The 21,687-nt window shown below is 32.1% G+C and overlaps 1 protein-coding gene across 1 annotated transcript; it reads left to right on the top strand.

Annotated features, from left to right (window-relative positions):
- The first annotated feature begins 1,701 nt into the window (after positions 1-1,701).
- Positions 1,702-18,328, top strand: LOC113551735 (fatty acid synthase-like). Its single transcript, XM_026954168.1, has 28 exons — positions 1,702-2,031; positions 6,303-6,455; positions 6,555-6,728; positions 7,142-7,342; positions 7,783-8,021; positions 8,359-8,781; positions 9,093-9,218; positions 9,328-9,558; positions 10,052-10,241; positions 10,566-10,795; positions 10,888-11,025; positions 11,094-11,519; positions 11,830-11,938; positions 12,014-12,256; positions 12,333-12,497; positions 12,581-12,735; positions 12,826-12,975; positions 13,077-13,367; positions 13,443-13,636; positions 13,734-13,970; positions 14,809-14,932; positions 15,047-15,223; positions 15,314-15,493; positions 15,832-16,357; positions 16,459-16,712; positions 16,801-17,046; positions 17,147-17,363; positions 18,014-18,328. Exons 1-28 carry the CDS (start codon positions 1,854-1,856, stop codon positions 18,196-18,198), a joined length of 6,162 nt encoding a protein of 2,053 aa, XP_026809969.1. The 5' UTR covers positions 1,702-1,853; the 3' UTR covers positions 18,199-18,328.
- Positions 18,329-21,687: the final 3,359 nt, after the last annotated feature.

Below are 21,687 nucleotides of genomic sequence, written 5' to 3'. Positions count from 1 at the left end.
AAAAACAAAATTAAAAGTTTATAAATAACTATTAAAGAATTATTTAGAATATTATACCATGTGCAAGAGATAACAATATAAATATTTGTTGAAAATTTCAAGTATTTACGATTTTTTGTTTTTTAATTAAATCGAAAATGTTTGTACAATATACTAATATTGCGTAAAAATTATCGTTTTCTTCTCTTTTATTCTTTTTTTTTCCGGTTATTTTTAAATGTATGAAGATATATTTATTTTTGATCAGTCGGATCCAGTTTTTTTTTTATCAGAAAAAACCTTATATTATATTATTTATATCGCCATCATCTAAAGTAATTTATTATAAGTAATACGGTATACTATTTTATATAATTTTTAAGTGAATAGTAATTAATATGTAATAGTATAAAATTAATTTAAACGTTTTAAAATATTATTGTGTATATAAAAAAAATAATATGTATAAAATTCATATATGAGTCCCTACGAAAAATATTTTTGAACCACAACAAAATGACTAAAATCGGGTTTTTTTATTTATTTTTGTCGAAATTTGAATTTTAAAAGACTATAAAAAATTTGTGTTTATACATATTTTTTTTACATATTTTGGTTCCGGTATGATATTTTTAAGTACAACCTTGTAATATTTTTTCAAAACTTGCTATAAAAAATAATTATTAAAAATTTGACACAATATTTTTAACTATAAAATATTTTTTTTGTTGTGATTTTGACGTATTTGGTCTAAGAGTAAACTTTAAAGCCAAATAAGACATTTTTTATCGATATTTATTGAAGAAAAATATGATTGAAATTGTCAAATGTCTATAAATAGCTCAAAAAGAGTAAACATATTTTAAAAATCACACCATGTGTAAATAACAATATAAAAATTCGATAAATTATTCAAGGATCTGCGTTCATTTGTTCAAGAAAATTGTTTTTTTACGAATGCATTTTCGTAAAAATTTAAACGGTATGTGCTCTTTTAGAATTATTTTGTATTCACGTACAATTTTTTTTCAAAAAGATCAAATATACGATAGGTATCTACCCATCATCTTTAATTAATTTTATTTTTTATACATCTATACAGAGCATTTTACGTAACAAAATCCATTGAATGTAATCCGTTTTATTTTCTAAATACATCAAGTGCATACATTTTTGATGATTTAATATTTAACATTTTACGATTACATATTTCCGTATGTACTTATAAATTTTATATTCATCAAAGTACTTCAATATGGGAACGGACGAGTATGATATTATAATGATGGTATTAAATCTTAGTCTATGATGTGCAGTATCTGACGTTGAAAAATATTTCGGGTAAAAAACGTCAGAGCGTTACGTGGTGTACACCGCGAGACGAATACTTCGTCATTAATCTCGTATGACATTTTAAGAATAAAATATTATTGTCATAGTACATTATGGTGTTATCGATTTTAATCTGTGGTCATATAATTTCGGTTACACGCACTACAATTAACCGCATATCATACCTCTACATTGATGATGACACTATACATGACCGCGTTAATACGGTTTATCGGTGTTCGACAATTAGGTAACTATAAAAAAAAAAAAAAAAAAATTATTTAACGATTTCTGTGCAAAAAAATGGAACCTATTGAATAACAAAATGTGTTCTTCATCCGATCCGCGACCGGTATTTAAACGCACCGCCCTACGTAATTTCGATTTCTAGTGGCCTGTCACTGTGTGATAGCAATAGTAATAATATATACACACGCCGACGTACCAACCGATACAGGAAATCCAATAATCGTACGTGGCTCACTCTCGAGTTGTCTTCGATTGTTTCCGTTTGTCTTCCGTGCACGAACGCGAACAATATTATGGCTCCGAACACAGACGCCGCCGCCGCTAACAGCCCGAAGTTCTACCAGGACGACGATATCGTGATTTCGGGTATCTCCGGTCGCTTCCCCAACTGCGACACGTTCGAAGAGTTCAAACAAAAACTGTTCGACGGCACTGACATACTAGAAAAGGAACAGACCAGATGGCCGGAAGGTAAGAGTTACTACGATATCATGCAACGGTATTGCGGTAAAAAGATACTTTTAAAATTGTATTTAAATACAGATACACAAGCACATCCATTCAGAGAGTGTTTAAAATACGTTTCAAATACTTTTTTTTTTTTTTACCTTTCCACTAGTTGGCTTGTCAAATTAACGTTTTAATAACTAATTCAAATTCGTCATGTTACATTCAACTAGGTATTATTAGAACTTTTCGTACCGCTTATTTCATTATATACATAAAAAAAAGTGGGCAAGTGGGTATCGCTCTGCCGTATAGTAGAGATGGAGAGCGGTCACTATAATGGACGTGTCAAATTTGAATGCAATGACGGGTGTCATATTGTACACGAAAACGATTCTCAACGGAGATGATTTGTCAGTCGATGATAATTAATTGGATATATTATAATATTACCTATATTTAAATTATAATATATCGTTATTTTACGCGATTTCGTAAAAAATTAAATTTCATACGCTCGTAAAATGTTTTCTATATTGACAATGGAATTTTTTTTTACAGTTTACTAAAGAAAACTTATGGATAACCTAGTATTGGATTTTTGAACCTTAAGTATAAATCACAAAAATTTTATGAATTTTCAACTTTAAAATTCTTTGCAAATTTTTGCGATTTTGATATATTTCGTAAACATTTGAACTTTAAATGCTTATAAACAAAAATTGACTAACGATTTTTGATTTTTTTTTTTTTTACTACGATAAGTAAAACTTATAATAAACCTTGTAAAAAATTTTTTTAAGATTTTTGGTAAAGCCAAATTTTTTTTATCGGCATTTTAAGAAAAAAATTCTAAAAATGTTGAAAATCTAATCGTAAATAGATAACCATAATATAAATATTTCGTGAAAATTTCAAGTATTTACAATGATTCGTTTTTGAATTACAGCAAAATCAAAAAAATCGATTTTGTTGAAAAGTGATTATGCGTAAAAATTCCCGTTTTGAAGTCAAAAATCGAAGCATTATTATTACTCCAAAACGTGATGACAGACACAAAAAAAAAATAGTAAAATCAATACACTCGTCACTCCGTTCAGAATCTAAAATTTAAATTAAACAAAACTTGTTATATTATAGCAATTCTTTAATATTTGGTAGTAGGTACCTAATTAGTAGGGCTAGGAAGTTGTAGGAATTGCATATTGCTCTGTATGCTCTCAATTTATAGCAGACCTAGCTAGAAACCTGAAGTACAAGTACAAGTATACAATGGCGAGTTAAAAAATTGAATATTAAAAATGCATATTTTCCCAATTTTAGCTAAAAAAAGTGCATATTTCATTGATTTTATACGCAATTTATATAATGAGTTATATGCATATTTCATATTTGTTTTTTAAAAAATGGTTTTTTTTAAGCTGTTTATTTAAATTTATATTAAATTAAACGTAACAGGTATTAGAAAACATTTGTTTTTTTCGTAATTGAAAAATACTGACAAATTATTTTATTTTCAGCTTAATAAGACGTAAAAATGACAACCAAATATAATTTTTTTTCAATTATAAATAGTTTTTATGTATATTATTTATTTATTAGCATCATCTGAAGTATTTTATTTTTGGAATTTAGAATAAGTTTTTTGCATATTTATCATTTTGAATGCATATTTTGCAATTTTTTCGTGCATATTTTACCTTTTTTAGTTCCTACAACTTCCGAGCTCTACTAATTAATAATTGAACAGTTGTCAATGAAATATACATAAAAAGCAATTAAAAAAAAAATCATTCCCAAAAATTGTTGTTGTATTTAAGTATATTTATACTTTCTAATAATCACGTTCACAAATGAACGAGACATCAGCAATAGAGGACAGGTTCTCAACATTTATGAATAAAAAATATAAAATAAAATTAATAAGTAGTATAATAATTTTCAAAAAAAAAAAATATGTGTGATTGACGAATAATTCGTTTATCAAAAGTATTTGATTTTCAAATAGAAATACGTCCAAGACAGTATTTAAAGACATGTACTCAAATACTTTACAAGACTGATGTACATCGTAAATTAAATTCAATAATGTATGTAATTATTCTGCTCGTATTACTGGCATTATTAACCTAACGCATTATTTAAATTATATAATCGTATTACACTTATTATGCTTGGACAAAATCGGGGGGGGGGGAAATAGAAATTTATAACTTTGTTGTCAGTTGCGTGCGCGGGGGGAGGGGAAGTTAGGGGTTATATCCACTCCCATTGATTTTTTTTGCTGACTTTCGGAAAACAAATTATTAGATATTAGAGTTGTTACTTGTTATAAAGTCATTGTTTTTGATTATAAGTAATAATTTATTGCTTATAAATTATAATATATACATTTTATTATAATTATATACACATTATGTTCACTCATTCTCTGCCTATTTAATTTTATAATGCAATTTTTCGCAATTTTTCACGTTTTTGGAATTTTTTTTTTAAATATGGTATTGTAATGAACAAAATACTTAACTAAACTAAATTCATTATTAAAAAATAGATTATTTAACAATGGTAATTAATTTAATATATAAAATCTAAATACATATGTAACTTATTTCGTTTATTTTAGGAAAAAAAAGCTTTCTTAAAAGTAATACCATCGAGAATAAATAAATACAAAAAAAAAAAATGCCGGGTATACCTATACCTTTACCTTCCGATTTCCGAACCTATTATTACAAGGTCGGAAACATGTTTATTGCTGAAATTTTCTATGCAAATTAATTTTTGAATTTTTTAATGGTGATTAAAAGTTTAAAAAACGATGTTAATCCCCATCAGCGTGAAAAAGCTGAAACAACTTGTACAATATAATGCAGCCAAATGTGGTTTATAGTAGTCATACAATTACACTTGACGAGTTATCCATTAATCTTATACGACTTGTATTTTTATTGTGCAATTTATTATGTAATTTCTATGTATTTTTTGGTATAATTATGCAGTTTTTGTGTGTTTTTAATGGAATTAAATCCTGTCTTTTCTTATAATATATATCCCTCCCCCCATCGAAAATTCCGGGGCACGCCACTGTTTGTTATACACTGCAGGTAAATAGGTAACACATCACTACATTATAGACTGTATACATCAATATTTTTTAGTTATTTATGGTAAAGAAATAAGGGGATTTCGCCTGAAATTGAAGGAGAATAATTCAGACTGATTTTATCGTAATGATTCAGATCAGCGGAATGCTCCATTCTTGATTTTATGTACAATAATAACTTCCAATTCTAATCATTTGGTTTTTGTTGACTTTAAACCAATAAAATTGACGGCTTAATCAATACCGTGGTAAAGGTTGTTAAATATTGGTTTTATAAATTTAAAAGTGTAGGACACTTTTCCGAATGTTTTCTAGTTAATTAATTATAAACATATTTGATTAGTATTACCATTGATTATAACTACTACTATTTATAATCAATAGTATTACACAATAGGTTAATAGGTACCGTACCAAATGTATCAATGATCTTATCTTACGAGTGCATAATATAATAACTTTTATCATAACGGGTCATTAAAATTACATGACATTAAAATGGCAGACGGATTTGATGAACCTTTATATATGCAAAGGACATTCCCGTATATTGTTTCAACTTAAGCATTAAGGATAGATAATAGATCAGTCGAGAAGATAAATTTTTTTTTAAATTAATATTTGGAAACCTATGAACATAATAAATAAAGATTTAAAAACGTGATATTTTGATATGTTTGCGTGTTTTGTATTCTATTTGATTCAATCGAATTTATCTCGTAAGTTGGCGAAAGTAATATTTTCGAAAAAAATGCCTGTAAAAAATAAATAATAAAAACTTTGTTAACACGAAGAAGAACAGACCATGTTTAAGTTAGTCAAACAAACAAAAATCCCTTTGGTATAACCTCGATAATATTTTTTCCTTTAAATTGTATAAAACACATATGTGGATAATATGGTGTCCTCTTATAGCCGTTCTTCGAATTTATTATAATATTATAGATATTTATAAAACTAATAATACATTAAAATTATGTATTTTATTGATCTATATATATATATAAATAGCATGTGTATTAATAAATACGGTTTAATAATATTATACCGACTGTTGTTTTTGAATTATATAAAGCTTAATTTATCTAACAGATTTTATTTATATGTTATTACAATATGTCAATGAAATTAATAACAATTTGTAAATACCCGTGTGAAAAAAATACTACAAGCATCGTGTTTACTATAGGCATTTGCGGTGCTGTGACTAAGATTGGAGTCTTGAATAATTTGTCGAAATTCGATTCGACATTTTTCAATGTACATCCAAAATTGGCCGAAAGGCTGGACCCACAGATTCGTGCCATGTTGGAGAGTACATACGAAGCATTCGTCGATGCCGGTGAGCAAATATATTATAATACTATTGACCTATAGAATAACCCGTTTAAATCGTTTCCTTAATTCCAATGATTACAATATTAATAATATAACTCGGCAGGTGTGAACCCGACATCTTTGAGGGGATCGAACACCGCAGTGGTCGTGGCTACGACGAACAACGATTACGCCGATTGGTGGTCTGCCGATCCTACTAGAGTAAACGGTTACGAGTTTTTGGGTTGTACAAGAACCATGTTCCCAAATCGTATTTCATACTCGTTCGATCTGAAAGGTAGTAAAATATTATTAAACGTTTATGCTATGCTCAATAGACAACTTTGTACCTTTGTATGAACGTGACTTTGTTTCAAAAGCATTCCCGTGTATAATATTATAATTATATTATGAAGGCAAACAAAAAAATCGATCGTTTTCATTCATACATTCATACGTATAACAGTTGTTTAAATTAAAGAAATTAATATTAATTCATTTTAATATATTCGTTTATCGTACGATAATTTACCGGTCGCGTCTTTAAACTAATTACTGAAAAAAAATAAAAATACATTTATGTAATATTATAATTATACACGTCATGTTGATTTTTTCGCGTTGTTATTTCTAGACATATCGTTGAACAAGAATGTTCCAAAGGCCCCATCTTTCAAGTATATTAAATAAATTTGTTGTATTCCTTTACAGGGCCCAGTTATGCCGTCGATTCCGGATCTTCGGGTAGTTTGGTTGCTTTCGAACACGCGTATAGAATGCTTAAGACCGGAATGGTAGACGGTGTAGTAGTCGCTGGATGTTCGTTGCTGCTCAATCCCGTGTTGTCGGTCATGTTGCAGAAGATGGACGGCGTGTCACCAGACGGCAAGAGCAGGCCTTTTGACGCCGCGGGTAAGTACCGACTTTTATTGTCATTGCGTTTTCGTGTTTGCTTAAAAGTCGTATAAAGAACTAACTTGACGAGTCTGAAAAATAAAAGCTCGTGACTTGGGTAAACAAGAGACATATTTTGATTCGATACGACTTTCTTCCGCGATGACTGGAAAATTGAATTTTTCAACTAACATAATATATTTATTGTCGTTCGACAAAAAAAATAAAAAAAATATAAATATAATATAAATAGAATTAAAATTTTTATAAAGATGCTTTTTGATCTTTTATTGTTGTACATTTCACAAAATATTACACTTACGATACGCGTAGTATTTGCAATTACGAATTTCAATTTTTCAATGGAATATTTCCATAGGTTATTTCTTTAGTGTCCCGAGTTCTAACTGTATTAGCAATAGTATAATAATACAACAATAATATCGTGATTGTTTCAGGTCAAGGGACCGCTCGTTCTGACGCCGTTGTCATCGCGTACTTGCAGTACGCCAAAAATGCCAAACGCGTGTACGCAACCGCCGTTAACGCGCGCACTAACAACGAGGGTTTCCGTTTAGAAGGAGCCATTTATCCAACCAACAAACAGCAGATCGAACTGTTCCGCGAAGTCTTGGACATGGCCAAAGTCAGTCCCGCCGATGTCGACTACATCGAGAGCAGCGCTTGCGGCGACCAGGTACCTATTGTATTTGTCTTAATACGCATACAATTATATTATACTATATTCGTTACATTCGGTTTTCTGAAAAAGGAATTTCACGCAGCCCCCTCCCCCCTCCAAAAAAAAAAGAAATTGTCCAAAGTCGAGTTATATATTATAGATTTTAGTTTAAACCAATTAAAAAACACATACTACGTTACGTAATAGTATTGTATGATATTAAAATAATTATTTCGATTATCGATATACCTACTTACTGCTAACATTTAATATAATGCGTATCGTATCGAATATTATTCAGCTCTCGAGATATTGACAGGTGACGGACATTCTGTTTATGTTGAAATTTTAGTTGGGCGATGCCCAGGAACTCAACGCTGTCACCGAAGTGTACTGCAAAGACCGCACCAAACCGCTGTTGATCGGATCCGTGAAATCGAACATGGGCGACGGTGAACCGGCTTCCGGGCTCTGCGGTATCGTCAAAACCGTGTTGGCCATGGAACGTCAGGAACTCCCGCCGACGCTCCACTACAGCGTCCCGAACCCCCGGGTCCCGGCCCTGAAAGACGGTCGGCTACTTGTCGTCAACGAATCGTTGCCGTGGAAAGGACAGTACGCAGCCGTGAACGCAGTGGGTATCGGTGGACATAATGCACACGCTCTGCTCAAGGCCAACGAGAAGCAAAAGCAACCACTATCCCAGGAATCCACTCCCCGCCTGGTGATCGGATCTGCTAGAACCGAAAGCGCGATCAACTACCTGTTGGACACTGTGAGAATTCCGTATAGACGTACTCAAACTCGACGTTCGGGCTTTGTAGCGATTGCAATGCGCATACCTATAATACTCGGATCGTACGAAATAAGACATCTTTTTAAACGCATTTTCAACGACTAATGAAATACTTAATTGTTTTGAAAATCCGTCGTGCATATTGTAATATTATGTAGTTTTATTTTTTTGGGGCATATTATTCTGTAAATACGTATCTGAATGATTTTTTTTTGCTGCTACAAGTCTCGATCCGATCGATAATATTTTTGCGGTCGCATTTATGATCAAATGTATCTTCGTTGTCGCAGGTCGAAAGCTTGCCCAGAGATCCCGAGTTTTACGGTCTGCTGTACGGAGTTCACAGTCAAAACATTCCTGGCCACATTTACAGGGGGTATAGCGTTCTCGACGAGAAGGACGCTCGCGAAGCAGTGGTGAGTAAATTATTATCATTTTTATTATTTTGATTTCACCAACAATGGTTGGGCGCGCACAAGTCGTGTTCAAATAAAAATGAAAAACAACCATTGAATCTGTTACCAGACAATTGGAGTGGGCAAACGCCAAGTGTGGTACATTTTCTCCGGCATGGGAAGTCAGTGGACCGGCATGGGCCGCGACCTGTTGGCTCTGGCGCCGTTCCGCGAGTCGATCGAAAAGACCGCCAATACATTGAAAAATCTCGGATTAGACATCTACGCTATTTTAAACTCAAACGACAAGACGGTCTTCGACAACGTATTGAACTCGTTCGTCGGAATCGCTGCCATACAGGTACGGAGGTTTCAAGACGTTTAGTTCAATGTAATAGGTCCAAACACGATTTTGTCAAAAAGTTGTTCAATGCATTCGCGTAAAAAATTTATTGTAAAATGCAATATTAAAATTAACACTGAGGTAAATGTGATTGAAATTAGAGAAGTTAAATACCCGTCCCGTTCGAGACGCGTGTTGTACTAATCATATGATGAACAATATAAAACAAATTTACTAAAAATATTTGGTTGATTTTAGTTAGATGAACTAAGCAAATATCGGTCGATATACTCCGTCAAATGAAAATTATCATTGGACGAAATTGCGATTGGATAATATAATCTATCGGATTAACAGACGGAAACGTCTGTCGATCAGACATTATTATATTATATTTTATTCGTAACTGTATTATTTATTAACGGCGATACATATTAAAATGTATAGTTTGTAGATTTATTTTTATATTAACACGCTATTGTGTACGTAGATTAATGTTTCGTTTTAACAGATCGCTTTGGTCGATGTGCTCACCACTGTCGGTATCACACCCGACGGAATCATAGGACACTCGGTTGGAGAACTGGCTTGCGCATATGCTGACGGAACGTTGACGGCTGAACAAACTATTATCGTCGCCTACTGGAGAGGTCGCAGTCTTTTAGATCTGAACTTGGCCCCCGGTGCTATGGCCGCTGTCGGTATGTCATTTTTCATCTGAAAAGTTTTTTTTTTACGTTAATAGAAACAATTTTTACAAATAGTAGTAACTTTCATCAATAATATGAATACGAAAAAAATTGTTTTTTCAATAATTTGTTATTATTTTCTAATTTTATTTAAACAAATTACTATTAGCTCATTTTTACACCTTTATAAACGGCAATTCGACATGTTTGAATATTTTAAACGCATATAAGTACATGTGTATTCATCCATTTTTCAGTGTTCGTTGCTCAAATTGACATAGTTGTTTTTATAGATTCACCCTTTTTAATAAATTAATTTATTTCGTTAAATTTAAGGTTTATCTTGGGAGGAGGCCAATGCTCGAGTTCCATCTGACATCGCTGTGGCTTGTCATAACAGCGAAGATGGTGTCACAATTTCTGGACCACCAGATTCAATCGCAAAATTCGTGAACCAATTGAAATCTGAAGGAGTGTTTGCAAGGGAAGTCAACAGTTCTGGAATCGCATTCCACTCGTGGTACATTGCTGCCGCAGGACCATTATTTAAAGAAAAAGTTGCAGGCGTACGTTTATTTAAAGTTTTAATTACAAAAAAAAAAAAACCATTTAATACGATATTAAATATTTTTTAAACGCACGGTGTACTTTAATACAGATCATTTCAAAACCGAAAATGAGGTCAGTTAAGTGGATCAGTACTTCTATCCCGGAATCCAGATGGCACGAACCGTTGGCGCAATATTCGTCCGTGGCATACCACGTAAACAATTTGGTGTCTCCAGTTTTGTTCAACGTGAGTTCGAAAATCGCACAAATAAAAACCATAATAATCGTTTAATGATTTTTTTAAACGCGTTTCAGAGTGCATTGAAACACATACCCGACAACTCTGTGGTCATTGAAATCGCTCCACACGCGCTCCTCCAAGCCATACTGAAACCGAGCGTCGGCTCCAAATGTACGCACGTAGGTCTTGTGCGAAGAAATAATTCGACGGTAGTGAATTTGTTGTCCAGTATTGGTAATCTGTACAACGCCGGACTTCTCCCGAAAGTAGAGAATCTGTACCCACCAATCAACTATCCCGTTTCCAAGGGCACACCATCGCTGCAACAGTTGGTCGAATGGGATCATTCCGTCGATTGGGATGTGATCACTTTTATTGACAGCGAAGTAAAATCATCCGGTGATGTCAAAGTAGATGTAGACACCGAAAGCGAAAGGTACAACCACCTTAGGGGCACATACATAGATGGTGTCGAAGTCCTTCCGTACGCGTCATACCTCGTAAGTTTAACGCGATGTATAATAAAACACTTTCATTTTTTTATTTAATTGTTAGTTGAAATATTTTTGATATTTTCAATTCATTTCAAAATCAATACAATTAATATTTATGATATATATTATTGCAATACGTACGAGCCGTACATTCATTAAAAAAAATATATATTTAGGTTAGGTTAGGTTATCTTGTAATGTGATAATAAAAACTAATCTAATTTTTTGACGAATTAAAGTAAAAAATATATATTTATTATGTATGAAATAAGAATAAGACGTTTATTTAATATTAAACAATATTTAAATTTTTCAGACATTCGTGTGGAATACTTTAGCTAAATTGCAACAGTCATCTGTTGACAAAGTCCCGGTAGTATTCGACAACGTTCAATTCTTTAAAATATTACCTATCCCAGAAAACGGTAAATCAATTATATATAAAAAGATTTAGTAATTATAGATAATATTGTACGTTATTTTCAAATTTTTTTTTTTAGGAAAATTCAGTTTTAACATTAACATTTTGGCGGGAAGTGGAGAATTTGAAGTTAGAGAGAGCGATGTCGTTGTAGCGTCAGGTTTCATTCATATTCAAACATCTGATGAACAAATGCAATTACCAGAGATTAAATCATACGAAGTCGACCAATTATCGACCTCTGATGTTTATCAAGAGCTTACATGCAAAGGTTATAAGTACAGCAAAAACTTCCAAGGCATCAACTTAGCCAGTAACAACGGTATTAATAAATATTTAATAATTCGCTTATTCGTATACTTGCAATTTAATACTGACTATAATTATTATTTTTATAGGTAATTGTGGACGTATCGATTTTGATGGAAAGTGGGCACCATTCATCGAATCACTGTTGCAACTGCACCTGTTGAAACTCGAAACGAGAGATCACTACGCTATTAAATACATATTCAAATTGAGCGTTTACCCAAAAAAACACTATGAACTTGTGTCTTCTAATAGTAATTATTACCGATTTGCTAAAACATCGTCGTTAAAGCACTGTTTAAACATTTAATGATAACACGAGGTAATTTATTAACAGGCGCGTCGTTCAGTGTCTACGAAAATATCGGCGTAATTAAATCCGCCGGAGTTGAGATCAGAGACATCAGATCTACATTGGTCCCCGTCCGAAAAGAATTACAACAAGATTTCGATTTGGAGTCTTACGTATTTGTACCATTTGTGTTGGACGAAGTGAGTAGACAACTAATAACTATTATCCTCTCAGTAATAATGTGTATTAAATCATTTATTATTACTTTTTTTTTTTATAAATTTTACCAGGCAATTGATGAGCCACTCAAGAATATCGTACAAATCGTATTGGAAAACGCTTATGAATCTTTTGACGTGTCAGAAGTAGTAACATTATCACAACAAGAACTTTTAGTTCCGAAGATCTTAAGTCTTATTAACGCAAAATCTTCATTCCACGTGAGAGCGACTTATTGAAATAAAATAATATTATATATATATATATTGTCCTTATGTTCTAACCTAACCTAACGTATACGAAATTGTATATTCTATTGTAGATCAACGCTCAAGTGTATGCTAAAGACGTAAGCCAATACCAATCCGAGAAATTCACAACTTATTATGAACAAGACTTGACAACTAGTGCTTTGGAAAATCAATCGTTCTTCGTCTTAGCAAACGGTGCAATTGATAACAAACAACTACTGAACAACATATTGTCGGGCGTTCAAAATGGAGGTTTCTTGTTAACCGTAGAAAATCAATTTGATTCAAAATTCAGACAAGTTGGAGTAGAAGTGATCGCAAAGTACACTGACGGAAAAAATTTATATATTTTGTTAAAAAAAGTAATTTCACACACACATGCATTTATTCGATCGACGTAAGCTTATTAAAATCATGATTATTTTTTTTAATTTTAGAACACCGACGCACCCACTCCAGTTGTACTATCCGTTGGAAATTCATTCTCCTGGGTCGAGTTGTTGAAACAGAACATTCTAAACACTAACAATGACAATCGAGATGTTTTTTTGATCAGTCAAAATTTGGAAAACACCGGAGTTATAGGATTGACGAAGGGCTTGAGACAAGAGCCAAATGGAAAATTTGTTAAGTACGTCGAAATTACGCGTTAATATCAAATTAAATGACTAATGTCGCATAGCCCGCAATAAATAACAGTTTTGATTTCATTATTATGTCGTATTTAGATGTGTGTCGATTAAAGACAACAAGGCGCCATTGTTTTCCGTGTCTACTCCGTTATATCAAGAACAACTTAAGAAAGGATTGGCCGTCAACATGTTCTTGGGCGGTGTTTGGGGCACATGCGTGTTCGCTCCGTACAAACAAGCCAAAGTCCAGGTAGAACACGCTTACATAAACACCACAACAGCTGGCGATATCAATAGCTTACAATATATAGAAGGAAAACTATCGACTTTCAAGTGAGTTTTTATACATACTACATGTATATAGTTTTTTTTTTATTAATTTACATTTGATTTGTTTCGTATTTTTTTATTCATACAATAACCATATTATATACAAAATACCAAACTATAGTTAGAAAACTTTTCGAAAGTATTTATCTATTGAAAAAAACACATAAGTATTCGTATCTAAGTGTATAGTGTACACTGTTGAATGTTTATTACTTTCGTTGAAACAAGAATATTTTCATATTATTTATAAAATTCTACTTCAAATAACCATGTACATTATACTTATTTATTTATATTAATTTTACAAGACAATCTCTTTAACGGTTTAACGTAATATATTATAGAATAGTAATATGAACAACCAAATATAAAATGTATAATACTTCGTTTAAATCAATATGTGCCGAATATGATAATATGAGCGACGAGCGTATATAAATAATGAGATATTAGTTTGAAAATAAGTATAGAGCTTTCATCTTAAAACATACGCAGGACGTAAAAAAAAAAAAAATCTATGTCATTACAAATTGAATTACATAACAAAAGCGCTCTTGGAAAAAATATACTTATGTACTAAACTTACCAGGGATTACAATTTATATTTTATACTATAACTCGATAAATGTATTAAATTCATATAGTAATATAATTCAATGAAAATGTATTTTCAAATGTATAGTCTGAATGCTCGTTATTTAATGTTACAAATGTCTAATGTTTACCGTCATTCCGAAGTATTTGTGGGCTATTTTTCATACGTATCTGAATATTCATTATGTATATTGTATACAAAATATTTTACTTCAGTAACTAATGAGTCATATTTTTTACTCGGCAGTCCTAAAGAATACCCTGATTATGATCTGTACTACCCGTATTACGTTCCTCTTAATGGTTTGGACATTAAGATGGCAAAGGGCGCTATCCAAAGTAACGGAATTTCCGAAGATATAGCACAACAAGTAGGTGGTCGCATTGTAATAACTATTCGTCGCGTTCTCGTTTACGTATTATTCGTATGACATCGGTCGAAGACTAGAACCCGCTGATGCTAAATTTACAGTGAACTGTTTCAGGGTAGCTACCTCGGTATGGAGTTTGCAGGACGCAGAGCCAACGGTAAGAGAGTATTCGGTTTGGTGTCCGGCGGGGCTTTGGCCACTTCAGTTTTAGCACATAAAGACCTCGTCTGGGATGTGCCCGATGCGTGGTCTATGGAAGAAGCTTGTACCGTTCCGAGAACCTACAGCTTGGTGAGTACTATAGCGATGTTTTTCGATTATTATTACCTGTTATAGGTTTTTGTTACTTTACCATTTTTTTTTTTATTACTTTTTCTTTAGGCCTACTACGCGCTAGTCGTTCGCGGAAACGTCCAACCGGGCGAATCAGTGTATGTGCACGCCGGCGCTAGCGGGATAAGCACAGCCGCCATCGCTGTGGCTCTCGAACTTGGAGCTATTCCGTACGTAGGAGTATTCAACAAGGATCAAATTGTGTTCTTGAAAACACGTTTCCCACAAGTATGTCTTGAAAAATATTTCATATTGTACCAAATGGTATTGTTTTTTTTAGTGCTTGATGGGCAATTCGGCACTGAGACTTAGTAGCTTATTTAAAAAAAATTAACCTAATGGATTTAAAAACTATCTATAAATTTCTGAAAAAACTATAATATACTATAATTATAAAATGTTTTTTTAGATTTTAAACTAATTTCTAAGGTGTACAATTTTAGTAAAAGTATCATAGTATATATATTTCTGGTTTGAAAGATAATACATAAATTAAGGACGCCAAATCCTTTAAATCTGCCTCTGTTTTTATATTATTATTATTTTTTAATTGTGCGATCGTACAGCTAAACGATGACAGTTTTGCCGATTTGACCGGTGGCAGTTTCGAGCAACACCTACTAGAGCAGACCCAAGGCCAGGGAGTCGATCTGATATTCGATACCTATTCTGCGATTGACAAACGTCAAGACTTTGTCAACTCGTTGTCTGAGTACGGCCGCTTGGTTGATTTCGAAGTCTTCGCACCAGTATCCGATTCATTAGGTGTGTCTGGAAATTTGAAGAGCATAACATATAGCAAGATTTCGTTTAGCACCATTCACTTCTCACCATCCGAAATCAAATACATCCAAAGGCTGGTAGATCAAGGTGTCCGTAACAATAAAGTACAACCCCTTGAAACCACTGTTTTCCCCGCAAGTCAAGTGGTCGATGCGTTCAAGTTTAATGCTAATTGCGCCAATAACATGGGAAGAACTGTAATTGAAATCCGTGAAGAAGAAGATAAGGTGAACGTAGTTCCAGCCAAGATAACCGTGGCTGCGTGTCCCAAATTGTTCTACACGCCTGAAAAAGTCTTTGTCGTTAGCGGTGAGTTTTTTTTATCGTTCTTAATGGTATTATTGTGTTTTTCATAGTGGAAAGAGAACATTTTAATTTTAACACTTTTTGTTATCGTTGTCATTGTATAGGAGACGAAGATAGCTTGAGCTTGGAATTGATTCAACATCTAGCACACAGAGGAGCCCGCAAATTTGTTTTAGTGTCGAAAATGAACAACAAACCTCAGTCCGGCTACAAGACGTTGACCTTGAGACGGTTGAAGAACAAAAACGTTACCGTAGTCCTGTCGTTTGCCGACCCGTCAACAGCGAGAGGCGCTGAAGACGTACTGAGAGAAGCTGTAGCCCTCGGCACAGTCTGTGGTATTTACTACATAACCATCGTGAGTACATTTTTTGAGATTGTAAACATAACGATTACAAATAGCTTTGTTATTCAAAAAAAAATTAATTATTCGTGTACATGTAAAGGCCCCGGAAACCAAAAACTTGCAATCGTTGAGCGAAAAAGATTTCGTCGAGACGAAAAAATCCGTGTCCGAAGCGGTTGCCAATTTGGACACACTTAGTAGAAGATTGATTCCTCAACTTGAATCATTTGTTGTACTTGCCCCGGCCGTCGCATCGAGAGGAGCTAAAGCCAAGTCCAACTACGTTTTTGCGAACGCAGACGTATTCAGGGTCGCTGAAGTCCGCAAAATTTCGGGCTACCCGACAGTGAGTGTTACTGACTATAGAATGTGATATTTTCCGTTTTCGATACGATAGATTCAAAAAAAAAAATTACCTTTACGAACACTGTCTCTCTGTTGCTCAGGTGGTCCTAGAATACGGTGCGATCGACGGCAGTTCAGACGCGTTCAACAGTCCAAACTTCAAACCAGCGTCGATCGTTTCAGCACTGAATGTTCTGGATGTAATCACCAAACAGCCACAAAACCCAACGGTTGTGTCGTATTCGAAATTCAACGGCCCGAGCTATGACGATTCGGATGCCGCGACTCCACTGTTGTTGACAATTGCCAAGATTTTCGGTAATATTTTCGGGTTTATTTTAAAGTATAATACTCAAAATGGTGAGAAAACAATAAAATTATTTGTATCCGACAAAATTCGATTTCAAAAACTCAATTACAGCAGATTAAAACCAACAATTTATTTTGGTAGTGATTCGTATATTTTTTTGATCTAAGAACTTTATGTAAACGGGGTATCTTGGTAAATTTTTTATTATCAATAACTAATACAATAAATAATTTTATTTAGAATATAAAATTGACTAATTGAAATGACGTATTAGCATCGGTTTTAATAACTGAAAATTTTAAGTCCACTGAGCTTATGCATTTACGAGGAATTCGGACAAAATAAATAACATCCGATAATTAATAACAAATGTAAAGAAAATATTTCTTAAATTCTAAAATATTTTAATTATCTTGAATACATTTTTTTATGTGCGAGGTGTTAATTGATAATATTAGTATGTGGTATGTCAAACAGAGACCACGTGAAGAACCCGGAACTTAAAATTCGAATTCAATTGCTATTGATATCGAAGCCCAGCTTTTTTTCATAAAAATGTAAAAAAAAATCGTATATTCATCTTTTAGTAGTCGTATAATTGATACAATTATTTATCAAATATATTATTTGAAATATTTATATTGTATTTCGTCCATAGGTTTCAAGGCACTGTCTGAAGTTGAACAGACCTTCAATCTCGCTCAACTCGGTCTGGACACGTTACTCGCACCACGGGTCCAAGAAGCCATCAGACAACAACTCGACGTAGTCGTCGAAATTGAAGAACTGAGAACATTGACGTTCCCGGCTCTTCGATCCAAGATCATCGAATTACTCGCCTGAAATACTGTGCATATAATATTATTATAGTGTTGTTAGAATTGATTTTTATTAATTGTATTTTATTTCATTTCTCCGGCACGTGTAACGCTGTAAACTTTTAAATAAACCAAATGCAAATTAGTAATAGAAATTACGTTGTTTTTATTTTTGCCCAATTACCAGTGTAATAATAATTATATTTGGGTCTTTGAATATAAATCAAAATATATTTTTCAGAAATTCCGAAAGCGCATAGTGCGTAGTGTTGAAGATATTAAGTTGGTATTCGTAAGACACTCAGTTCAATGTTATTAAGTTGATTTAATTGTTTAAAATATATATAAAAAGAAAAACGTGACTTAACAGTTTTAAAATGCAAAACCATACTAAATTTAGAATTCGTAAATATAAATTAAAAATATATTTCAATTAAATCCTTGTCGAGATTATTTCTATTTTATTATTATAACAAATAAAAGCGATATGTAGGGAGCATATTTTTTATTTACATTTTTATTCATCGACGAACACTATAACAACAATCTAATAAATAATAATAATAAATAATAGTGTTCAAAATAAATAAATAAATAATAAAAAAAAAATGGTTAACGTTAATTAAAAAAAAAAAAAAAGAAAAACTGAACACATTGTATAAAACGTTATTTTATAGTAAAAATATATTTAACTTATACCAACTGTGTTTTATTATGTATAATATATATACAATATACATGTTATAATATAATAACTAATGCTAAGGCATGATTAAAAATGGAAACAATATATCTACTAGAATTTGGTAGAGATTTTTTTTTTAAAAAATGTAAATGACAATAATGTAAATAAATTAAACATGTAAGTAAATATCATATTATTATAAAAGAGTTCTATCTAAAATATGAGTGACTCGAAAATATATTGAACAGTTAAAACGCAATACTCTAAGTAATAAGTATTATATTTTATATGAATTTATAATTTTATATGTGCACTATATTAATGACTTTATAGAATTTTCTTTTTGATGTGACAACAGTTGTTAAAGCATAAATACTTAACTTATAATTTAATGTCAATACGTCATAAGTAATATTTTTCAACTATACAATAATATTACTACCTATCTCAAGGTTTTTCGTGTAAGAAATTTATCTACGCCGATTCCGTGTTTTCGTTTTTCTATTATATTATTATGTACCTATAAAAATACGTATTGCTAGATTTCGTAAATTCAATAAATCATTATTATTTAACAACATTGTGACTAACAATCCAAAAACAAAATCGTCCATCGCCGTGACTTATAAACGTTTTTATAGTATTTTATTCTGCAGTATCTCACAAGAATATCTATGGATATTTTTTCATTTGACAAAATATATAACTTTAAAGATTAAATTTTCTTTTTTTTTTTACGATAGTAAAGTGATGGCACTGTCGTTAGTCGTTTCATCTCCAGCCACCAGCCACCGTCGTCTATTATTGTCAAAACAAACCGCACTGTACGATAAAAATGACTTTACATTATGCACATTATTTACGAGTAGACCAAAGGCTCTATCCATTATACCTTTGCCTCCCGGCGGTTCCTCTCTTATTCTTATTTATTCTTCGTGATTGGCTATAACTATCGACCACTCATTTATAGATCCAGTTGTTCTCCGACGACAAATTTGGCGCAGTTTATTTTCCGGCGTTAGGTTATAGTATCTATCAGCATCACTGCAGCCACGACCCATCGAACGTCTGGGTAAGGCGAAATTCCGACTCGCCGTGATTTCTTTTTAATCGCTTTTAATTCCATTGTAGTGTCGCCGTTCCACTGCGTGTGCCATGCTGCCAGTAAGTCGCTCCCGATAGCTTTAGGTTGAATGTCTGTCACTTTATGGTAACTGTTGACGGGCAACTCGACAGACCCCCGCGGAAGTAGTGCAGTAGACACTCATCTGCAGCTATCGCACTTAGCGTCACGTCACGCCGTATTTCTGCCATTTTGACACGTCCATGTCTGCATGAATTATTATGGTCCACCTTATGAATATTTTCAACACTGAATACTATAAGATTATTTGTTCGTGCTTTATACGCGTATAAATTGTATACACTTATATACCGGTTTAAAGCTAGTAATCATGAGGCTATATTTACTACATTTTGTTTTGTATACATAATATAATAATGTTTATAAATCAAGAAGAAAAAAAATATTATAGTAAGAACTTTGTGCATAAACAATAATATTGATATGTATTTTAAAATATTTAAATAATAGTATGTGTAATATCGGAGCCACTGATTTGGCTCCCAAGCACAGGTAATCAATATTTTTACGTATTGAATTGGCTCCTAAAATATATGTGTTAAGTTGGTTCCCTCAACATTTATTTTATGAGTCAATTGGTTATCAAAATAAACTCAATTATACATAAAAAATTTAAAATACAAATATTATATTTTATTGTCAATCAAAATTGTTCGAAAATAACTTCAAATTTCCATAATCTGAATTTGACTGTTTATACATTTTTTTTTTTGAATATGTTTTTCGTGTGGTATTTTCACATCGGAGCATCTTATAATAATTTCAGTATCCGCTTGAATGCCATATAATACATTCATGAAATTATAAATATTGATGTGCGTAGAACAAAATTGGGAATTCAATTTTGAGTGAAAAGATTCACATGAATTAGTAGTACGACAGACACTACTTGTTTTTTATGCCCAAATTAGTGATGGAAATAAAGAATTATTTCCAATATAATTTTAAACGTTATCGGAATTAACGAATAGATAATTTCAAGCAGTTATCCGACACTGTGTCGCTAAAATTATTAAAATTGAGTATTTTTTCAATTTTTATATTTTGAGAACCACTTTTTAAAAATTATATTGGGAGCTAATTCACTGTTCGATGAGATACTTTACCTAATATTGGGAGCCAATTCAATGGTCGCCTGTAATACATAGTTTTTATAAATAACATTCAATTTTTTAAAAATTAAAGTCAACTCACGATTTGTTATGATTTATTATGATCATATTGATAGTATGTATCAATATCATGTAACCCTGATATTGATATACCAATAGATGAAGCTGTTAATATGTACGGCTAAAGGTCAAAACTAATTTTATTTTACATTTTATTATGAATGTTTATATTTAAATTTAATATATTAGTATTTGACTCAAGTTAAAAATATTTAAACTGACTATGTTTTATATCTAAAAAATTATGTTTATAATTATTCATATAGTCTTATCTATTGAAATCCCTAGAAAATATTATGATCAACTCCTTATGCACCTAACTCGAACACATTTTAATACACGAACAACATGATTTTCAACCTGGATGCTCTAATACCACATCCAACACCGTTAAAATTTCCTACATTTATGATTATTTCCGTTAAAAATGGCCAAGACGACACAATATAAACAGACACGTGTAATACATTGTTTTTGTAAATTACATTCGATTTTTTCTAATTAAAGACAACT

The sequence above is a fragment of the Rhopalosiphum maidis genome, chromosome 2 (genome assembly GCF_003676215.2).
Source record: "Rhopalosiphum maidis isolate BTI-1 chromosome 2, ASM367621v3, whole genome shotgun sequence".
Classification (NCBI taxonomy): Eukaryota; Metazoa; Arthropoda; class Insecta; order Hemiptera; family Aphididae; genus Rhopalosiphum; species Rhopalosiphum maidis.
The sequence above is the reverse complement of the archived record's forward strand: the minus strand, read 5'-3'. Positions and strand labels throughout refer to the sequence as shown.